The sequence below is a fragment of the Lolium rigidum genome, chromosome 4 (assembly GCF_022539505.1).
Source record: "Lolium rigidum isolate FL_2022 chromosome 4, APGP_CSIRO_Lrig_0.1, whole genome shotgun sequence".
NCBI classification, from domain to species: domain Eukaryota; kingdom Viridiplantae; phylum Streptophyta; class Magnoliopsida; order Poales; family Poaceae; genus Lolium; species Lolium rigidum.
This window is the reverse complement of record NC_061511.1, coordinates 80423129-80432638: the sequence shown is the minus strand read 5'-3', so window position 1 is coordinate 80432638 and position 9510 is coordinate 80423129. Positions and strand designations below refer to the sequence as shown.

The window sequence follows — 9510 nt, the reverse complement described above, 5'->3', positions numbered from 1 at the left end:
AGTTGACGCGCCTGTCGTTGTCCAAGGGGAAGGACGCCATTGATCCGGACGCGTCGCCGGCAACGTCGGCAGGGCGTCCTATCGGCAACAAGGCTGCCAAGGCCGCCTTGGCCGACGCTGCGTCGTCCGAGAAGACGCAGCGTCGATCACGAAATGCCTCGCCGACGTCTCCTCGACCTTTATCTCCCGCGACAAGAAGGCCGACCAAAGGTGGGCCGAGGCTGCTCAAGAGGCAAGAGGAGAAGCCGGAGCTCAAGAAACGCAGGGACGACATGTCCCCGCCGAGAACGTCGACGAGAGGGAATGTCTCCCCGGACGCGAGCGGCGCACAACTTCTTCAAAGGCCGGATCCTCGACGACATCGAAGCCAAAATGGCGGCGGCGGACGCGGCGGCCCCGGCAGCGGCATCGGCATCGGCGGCGGCGGCAGCGCAGCAGAAGAGCGAGCCGACGCGTCTTCTATCGCTACACTCGCGTCGGCCTCCGCGTCGGCGACGGAGCGGACGCACCATGCACAGGAACGAGGCGGATCGCGACGAGGTCGTCGTGCTCGACGGGCCTCGCGTCGACTCGGGACACGACGCCGTCGACCAACCCCTTCTTCTAATTTGCATGCACCACCGGTCCGTAATATGATCGCGCGCCCGATACTTTGATCGATCGCCGCTACTCCGATCGCGACGAACCGGCGGGAACGATCTCTTTTGAATGCATCTATTTGAATTTCGATTGGGGGCGGCGTTTGGGGACGCGGCCGGGAGCGACGTCCCCAAACGCGGCACGAACAAAACACGTCCCCCAAACGCTCGATCCGGCGCGGTTTGGGGGACGGTTTGGGGGACGCGACTGGAGATGCTCTTAACCTGATCCTAATCTTAGAGTTTGACAAACAAAAACGAATGTGAGTCGAACTTAATTTGAATTTTCTGAAAACTCTAAATCTCCAATGGTGGCCCCCCCTTGGAAGATCAGTTCACACATGAGCAAGAAAAAACTTCGCATTAGGAGATTTGGAGTCTTGCACACCAACAATCATGAGTTCTAGTTGTCGTTGATGTGAAGAGCACCAAGCAAAGCAACACGAGAAGAAAGAAAACAAATTAATCAATCAACCAGCTGGTAGTGCATGGACTTGCACACCACCCTCAACACTGTCCCTAGATTCGGGGATCACACATGACACGCCGACACTGAAAGAAGCTCACTCCTTGGCCACAAGAACGTACTCCAAGGAGAAGGAGGTGAAGAATAATTAAGCCAACCCCATACAGAAGCTAGCTATGGGGCTCCGACATTTCCATCCTCTCGCAATGCTCCGTGTAGATGCTGTCGCCGTCGCCGTCGTCCTGCTGCTGCTTCTCTCCTCCCCGTCCCCGACCTCCCAGCTCAGCTTCAGCGCCACATTTGGCCCCTGGATCAATGGCGCCTCGCCACCGCCGTCTCCTCCCAGCCCCGCCTTGACGCAGAGCAACGGCGGGCAAGAATACGCGGCTCTGCAGGCGCTGAAGGCTGCCATCTCCGATGACCCCCGCGGCGCTCTGTCGTCGTGGCAGGGTTCCAACGTCTGCGCCTACAAGGGCGTCTACTGCTCGGCGCCGCCCCCCGGCGCGGCGGCGGCGGGCGCGGTGGTCGCGGGCATTGACCTCAACCACGCGAGCCTGAAGGGCACGCTCCCTGCCGCCGTGTCGCTTCTTGCCCACCTCACGTTCATCCACCTCAACAGCAACCGTCTCGGCGGCGCCGTCCCGGACACGCTCGGTGACCTGCAGTACCTCACGGAGCTCGACCTGAGCAACAACCTCTTCTCCGGGCCCTTCCCCTCGTCCACATTGCTCATACCCTCGCTGGTGTACCTGGACCTGCGGTTCAACGGCTTCTCCGGCGAGCTCCCGGAGGAGGTGTTCGCCAAGAACCTGGACGCGGTGTTCCTGAACAACAACCAGTTCGAGGGGTCGATCCCGGAGACGCTGTGGTCGTCTCCGGCGACGGTGATCACGCTGGCGAACAACCGGCTGACGGGCCCCGTCCCGACGTCGTACAGCTACGGGGGCGGGCGGCTCCGCGAGGTGCTGTTCCTGAACAACCGTCTGACGGGGTGCGTCCCGGAGGCGCTGGGGTTCCTGCCGTGCGTCCAGGTGCTGGACCTGAGCAGCAACCTGCTGTCGGGGCACCTGCCGAGCACGCTGTCGTGCCTGTCGGGCATCGAGGTGCTCAACATCGCGCACAACCAGCTGACGGGGGAGCTCCCGGAGCTGGTGTGCGAGCTGCGGCGGATCACGAACCTGTCCGTGGCCTTCAACTTCTTCTCCGGGATCAGCCAGGGCTGCGACGCGCTGGCGGGGCGGAGCGTGTTCGACTTCGCGGGGAACTGCGTGCCGGGGCGGGGCATGCAGCGGCCGCAGCCCGAGTGCGACGGCGCGCCGGGGGACGCCGGGCTCAGCTGCCTGCGCATCCCGGGGTCGCGCCCCGTGGCCTGCGCCGAGGCCGCCGTGTCGATCGGCGTCGGCGCCACGTTCGGGGGCGCGCTGCCGTTCGGGCTCTCCGGAGGCGCCGGCGTCGGGGTCACGGTCACCGTGCCGTGAAAGATCGAACGGATCATGTAGTACCTTCTTTTTTGGGTTAATCAATCAATTAGCCTCGTTTCTTGGCATAGCGCATGGATCATCCTAACTGTTGTGTGGTTAATCCGTCGTCACTGACATTGCATGTTTGCGTGCCTGATTGATCATGCAGATGATACCCTACCTTGGATCGTCGTCTGAACCCGTGCTCGAATTAGCATTGACGAGAGTGAGGATCGACAGTGCGTGCTCGCTCGCTTTTGAGCTGGATGATTTGAGAGCGAGGTGAGAGGGATCGGAATTAATTGGGTCCTCTCCTCCATGAATGCTCGGCGGGTAGATGCAACCACCTGCAGCTGCAGCGAGATGGGCCATGGCTTGGCCGGCCGTGCAGGGTGCTCCGGGCCATGTGATGTGCTGCATTGCTCCTCTTTCTCGTGCACTCGCAGCACTCGTACGCCTAGTACCAGTGGAGTACCATTTTTAATCACATCGTCTGTTTCACTTCACAGTTCACGCCCCACTAGCACTATTCCGCGGTCTTGCGGCTCTGTCCCCCAATTTTTTCGAGCCTCTCCAGAGGATCTGCATTCGCATGCCGGATAGGTCCTCAAGAAACGTTCGAATCACAATTTATACATGGGCCGGTTAGGGCGCGACAAAAATTGACAACGCCGTGCATGCGGGAGCGAGGGCGCGAGATGGCTGGCGAAAGCGAAACCTGGGCGGCATTACGCAGTAAAGCTGGGTCACCTCCATTAGTAGCCCCTAGCAAAAAAATCCTCTTTCCTACTTTTGAGACCGACGGCGGAGGCGACCTAGATATGTACTCCCACATTGTACCCTCGCTATCCTTTGGAGGAGGAGCTCATCTTCGACAGCACACCCGCGTTGCCGTGTGCAGTGAAGACAGATGCTGATCTCCTTCTTCTCCGACTCTGGCTCTTCTCCGTTATATGACATGCCGAGGGTAAGCGACAATCTTCTTCTCTACTATCTAGCCTAGTGGTAGATCCATTTACCTAGAACTTTGTAGCGTTGATTTGGACCATCCTAATTGTAGATCGATTTGAGTAGGATGGCCAAATCAAGCTCTACATGACGCTGTAGCACTTAGCGCTATCATTCAGGTCTAGATCCTCCTGCTGCACAAGAGAGTTGTCATGTGTGCTGCCTTTCCTCGTCTCACTCACGTACGGTCCAATGCTACTACGAGATCAAGAGAGGACGACAAACCTAAACTACATCTACAAGCAACAAGTTAGAGGTAACGCAAATGCTTCAGATGAGAAGAGCTCCTTTCTACGCACTTGTAAAAATGCTTAGCGAGAGATGACTGCTATATGATAGCATCCACGCATCCGTGGAGGAGCAAGTCACCATGTCTCTTCATGTTGTGGGTCATAACCAGAGGTTCAAAATTATCCATAGCGTATTCGGACGATCTATGAGAACTATGTCTCGCTACTTCCAGTAGATGTTATTTGCAGTTGGGGAGTCCAGTTTTTTTGTTCGCCAGGGCTAGCACCTACGTCTGCTCCTGCGAGGTAATTCTGAAATCGTCAGAAAAAGACCGACCTTCGCGGAGGGAAGACAACTCGCTCGCACGCGATAAGTGGCACCCTGTGGTGCCATAAAATCAATAGGAAGTGGTCTCCCTACTCGCCACGAGTCGCAAGGGGAAGTAATGTGGAGATGAGGGAGGAGAGAGAAGACAAAGGGGCTGCATTGTATCAGCTTTTCCCCTTTATTTTCTAGATTCGTTTTTTTTCAAAATGAAATATCTCGACAAGCGTAAGTCCAAATTACGATGCGTTCTCACTTTTGAGATCATCGTGTCGAGATCTTCAAAGCTAGATCCCATATTGATAGTTTTGAAAAAAAAATTCCCGTACTTCCAACACTAGTACGGTTGTACTCGTGGTGTGTACCTAATTGTTCTCATGCTTCAACTGATAAGTACTTTTGTTTTTAGTGTATTTGATGCAGTTTTTTCCTTTACTCAGTAACTGTAATTGCTTGTGTGCGCTACTGTGCTTCTGTACTTGCTCGTGTGCGCGACTACTTCTGTACCTGTACTTGCTCGTTGATGCAAATGTACATGTACTTGCTCGTTGACGCAACTATACATGTACTTGCTTGTGTGGGCGACTGTACTTCCGTACCTGTACTTGCTCGTTGGCGCAACTGTACATGTAGTTGCTTGTGTGGGCGACTAAACTTTTGTACCTGAACTTTCTCGTGTGTGCGGCCGGGCGTACGCGGCTGTACGGGCGCGGTCGGACGATGCGGCTCTAGGCGCGTGGACCTAAGTACTAGAGCTGCTCTACTCGCGTGGACAGGCGTGTCAAGCGGGGCTGACACATGTCAACCGTAAGTACGTTGTGTGGGACGAATTTTTCCCTTCGCAAAGGTCGGTCTCTACCTAGTGGTACCTAAGTGAAAGTTCAGAGATGGTAAACCTAGAGGGGGTGAATAGGTTTCTACAGATTTTAATTATTTCTTTGCAATATAAGGCTTTGCGGAGTATAAAGATGAGCCTAATGCAAACTAGGTGAGGCACCCTATATGATGATACAACTAACTCGAGCACAAAGGCTCTCACAGGCAGATATATCACAAATAAGAGTTCGGTTAGAAATAACCGATAGCACGCGGAGACGAAGGTTTATTCCCGTGTTCCGTTCCTTTGCAAGAAGGTACGTCACGTTTGGAGAGGTGGGGGTCCCACGAAGGATTCCCCAGCGCCACGAAGGCTCACCTTCTTCTCCTGAGCCTATCCCACGAAGGAATCGTTCTTCTCACTTGTGGTAGACTTTGAGGTAGCCTCTAAACCTTCACAATCTTGTCAGGAGCAAATCCATAGCCCGGATGCTTCGGGACTTCTTTTGCCCACCTAGGGTTTCAAAGGAACACTAGAGAGCAGGTATCTCGATGAATACAAGGGGGAACATGATTTGGCTCAGTGGAAGCATAGATCAAGACCTCCTCTATCTTTTCCCCGGAGGAATTTGAGTTTGGGTGGAGGAGGAGGGAGATCTGAGGCTTTTGGTGTTTCTATCAATGGAGTATGAGAGAGAGAGAGAGAGAGAGAGAGAGAGAGAGAGAGAGAGAGAGAGAGAGAGAGAGAGAGAGAGAGAGAGAGAGAGAGCTCAAGAACAGTTTGTAATGTAGTGCCTAAGTGTTCTGAGCTAGGTGAAGGGGTATTTATATGGTCCCTTGAAATCTAGCCATTGTGACTTGTCCAGTTCAGCAAGTCATCGAGGGAGCCGGTCAGCCGGGCCTAGGGCCGGGCCATCCGGCGCAGGGGCCGGGCCAACCGGGCCGTAGGCCGGACCATCCGGTCCAAACCGAGCCAAGCGCCGGGCCGTGATCGGGGTGGATTGGGGGCTTACAGTACATGCCCCCGGAAGTCACCGGAGCAGGATCCGGCAAGCGCCGGGTAGGCCGGTCCTCAGGTCGGCGCGACCGGGCGTGAGACCGGACCGGGCGGTCCAAACCGGACCGTGCGCCGGGCCAGCACCGGGCGGAGGTGGAGTCTTTACTAGATGGTGCCCAGCTGGCACCGGTCCAGGGGCCGGCCGCCGCCGGGCCGGCCGGTGCCACGGCCGGTCTAACCGGACCTCAGGCCGGCCATAGGCTGAACAACCTATCTTCATTTTTTGTTGAAGTGGGGGGTCTCCCTTTACTTTCTTGTTCCATTGATACAACATTATGCCTATCTGGCTAATACCTGAGAATAATCTTATAGACATGTATTAGTCTGATTACTCTAGCAACGGTGTCATTGTTACCAAAGTAATGGATAAGGATAAAATACCCTTACAATATCCCCCTTTTTGGTATACGTACGATGACAAACCGAGCTAGAGTCACATATAAATATTATGATAAGCTCAAACCTTGATTCCATATAAGGTATTAGGACAGCTCCCCCACAATGTGTGCACTTGGAGAGTTTGCGTTTGAATGCAAAGTGCACCATTTGTAGAATATGAGAAGCTCCCCCAATATCTTTAGGAAACAAGCATGGTATGGACATGTATATATCAAGATATAAGCATAAAGCATAATCATCCTAACATAGAGATTAAGCATACAATAACTTGTCCATATATGAATTATTCAAAGTATCAAATGGTTCCGGAAATAAAAGCAAGCAAATAGCACAAGCCCAATAAGAAGCAAATAAAGTATCAAGCATGGCTTGTGCAGCACCCAAGGAACCCCGTGATCCTAGACTCTACTCTCTTCTCCCCCTTTGGCATCGGAATGCCAAAAAGGCTAAGAAAAAGGATAGGGATGCTAGCGCTCCCATCAATAGAATTGTGTCCCAGAGGGTGGAGAGCCGTCATCACCATCCTCATCATCATCTTCTTCATACTCTTCATCAGCATCTCCAGTTCCAGCAGCCTCAGGAACATGAGTAGACCTAGTCCTAGGAGGAGGAGCACCACCATGAGCAAACAGGGAGAGATAAAATTTCTGGAGAATTTCATCATCAATGGGAGGCATCTCCCAAGTTGGTGCAACCACAGGCTCCATCTCAAGTCCAGCTGGAGGAACAAGATGGTTTCTTGCAGCCATGAATTCATTCTGGCGCCTCCTAGTCTCTTGGTTCAGGGCAAGGCTTTGATGAGCAACATCATTGGTATTCCTGCACATCTGCCATAGGCTAGCCAAGAAGCGAGAGTCACCCCGCTTGGGGCGCATAGAAGAGCTGGAGCTAGCTACAGGGTCATGCCTTTCCTTGGACCGGCGCTTAGAAGGCATCATAGATGGGACTTCTGGTTTATTTCCCTGTTGAGGAATCTTGAACGGTTCCATCTTGATCAGTTGATCTTTCTTGTTGTTAGGAGTTGGCACAACCGTATTGATGAGTTGTTGAACATATGATAAGGGGTGGCCCGATCTTCTCAGTAAGCAACGGTGGTGATGATGATCACGGGGTGATGGCAGCGGAGAAACACGACGATGAAGTGGATGATAACTTGTATGACGCAACGAGATCTCTCGATTGGTCCCTGTCGCCAATGCAACAGCTCTCAACCCTGCAAGATATTCGCAACTCCACACACTTGCGCACGTAGCCGCCGACCACGAAACGGTAAGTTGCAATCGTCTAATTACCAATGGAACAGCAGATCACACAAGACTTTTTCAGGGTCTACACAATATCAAGCAATATGGTGTAGGGATTCAATAGTTTTGCTAGAGCAAACAACTAAGAACTAGGGTTTATCTTAAACGTGGTCTAAAGCAGCTAGGGGGGCATCCTGGGCACTTATATAGTTGTCCGGGACGAGTTCTGGTCGAAAAGATACAAGAATAACCGACCCAGAATAGATCTGGTCGAGACAGACTCGGACTGGTCCGGTCTGGAATCCGGTCGACCGGGCTGTGGACCGGCCGGTCCGGTCGGTGGTCCGGTCAACCGGGCGGCAACCGGGAAACTGCGAAGTTTCCGGTTTCTGCCCGGTACGATGCACTCCCTCCGGTTGGCGGCCGGTTGGCGGCCGGTTGACCGGGCCAGGAACCGGGCGGCCCGGTGTGGGGGCCTGTCTGACCGGGCGCTGGACCGGCCTGGACTTCTTCTTCTCCTCTCGCGCATTCCTCCCGCTCCTCCCTCGCGCATCCATGAGATATCTTCATGTCCAGCTCCATGTCCAGCTTCACGTCCATCTTGACGTCCGTCTTCATGTCCAGCTGCTCCTCTCCTCGTGCGATGCTTGTCTCCTCTTGATACCTTATGATACATAAGTAATAGGACTTAGGCAGTATAAAGTTCTCATCAATCAAAGTATCGTTTAGAAACAAGTTCACCTGTTGTTTAAGTAGCTTCGCACGAGCTCTTGTAATTGGTCCAATCCGAACTTCATCGGACTTGAGCTTCACAGATCGGTTCATCTTCATCTATCAATGACGGAGGTAGTGGTGTAGTAGGGATGTCCTCATCATCTCCCCCCTTCAAAAGGCGTCGACCTCGACGCTCCAAGGTCTTCTCCGTCATATGGTGTCAAATCAGCAACATTGAAAGAATTACTGACACCAAACTCATCAACCGGAAGATCTATCGAGTATGCATTATCATTGATCTTGGCAAGCACTTTGTAAGGACCAGCACCACGAGGCTTCAACTTAGACTTCCGCAGCTTCGGGAACCTATCCTTGCGAAAATGTACCCAGACCATATCACCAGGCTTGAACAACATCTCTTTGCACTTCTTGTTCATCCTTGCAGCTTTGCTCTTGCCTTTCTTCTCAATCAACTCTTTAGTCTTCACATGGATCTTACGCACAAAATCTGCCCTCTTGGATGCCTCCGTATTAACTCTCTCATGTATGGGCAAAGGCAACAAATCAAGTGGAGTAATGGGTTTGAAACCATACACCACCTCAAAAGGACACAGCTCCGTGGTAGAATGTACCGCCACTGTTGTAAGCGAACTCCACATGCGGCAAACACTCTTCCCACTCCTTCAGGTTCTTCTTGATCATGGATCTCAACAGTTGTGACAAGGTTCGGTTCACCACCTCAGTTTGACCATCAGTTTGGGGATGACAAGTAGTACTGAACAGTAGCTTTGTCCCTAGCTTTCCCCAAAGTGTCTTCCAGAAGTAGCTCATGAACTTCACATCACGATCAGAAACAATAGTCTTCGGGACCATGTAGTCGACCAATCTCCCTGAAAAACAGGTTAGCAATATGCGACGCATCGTCGCTTTTATGGCAGGCAATAAAGCGTGACATTTTAGAAAATCTGTCCACTACCACAAATATAGAATCATGGCCTCTTTTAGTACGCGGCAAACCCAACACAAAATCCATACTAATATCTTCCCAAGGTGTAGTAGGTGCCGGTAACGGAGTATACAAACCGTGAGGCTTCAGCTTGGACTTGGACTTGTTGCAAGTAATGCACCTCTTCACATACCTGTCCACATCCCG

General features: G+C 52.9%; 1 protein-coding gene across 1 annotated transcript; it reads left to right on the top strand.

Annotated features, from left to right (window-relative positions):
• Positions 1–1280: 1280 nt before the first annotated feature.
• On the top strand, positions 1281–2582 carry LOC124706135 (leucine-rich repeat extensin-like protein 4). The gene has a single exon (XM_047237793.1). It carries the CDS (start codon positions 1281–1283, stop codon positions 2580–2582), a length of 1302 nt encoding a protein of 433 aa, XP_047093749.1.
• The last annotated feature ends 6928 nt before the right edge of the window (positions 2583–9510 follow it).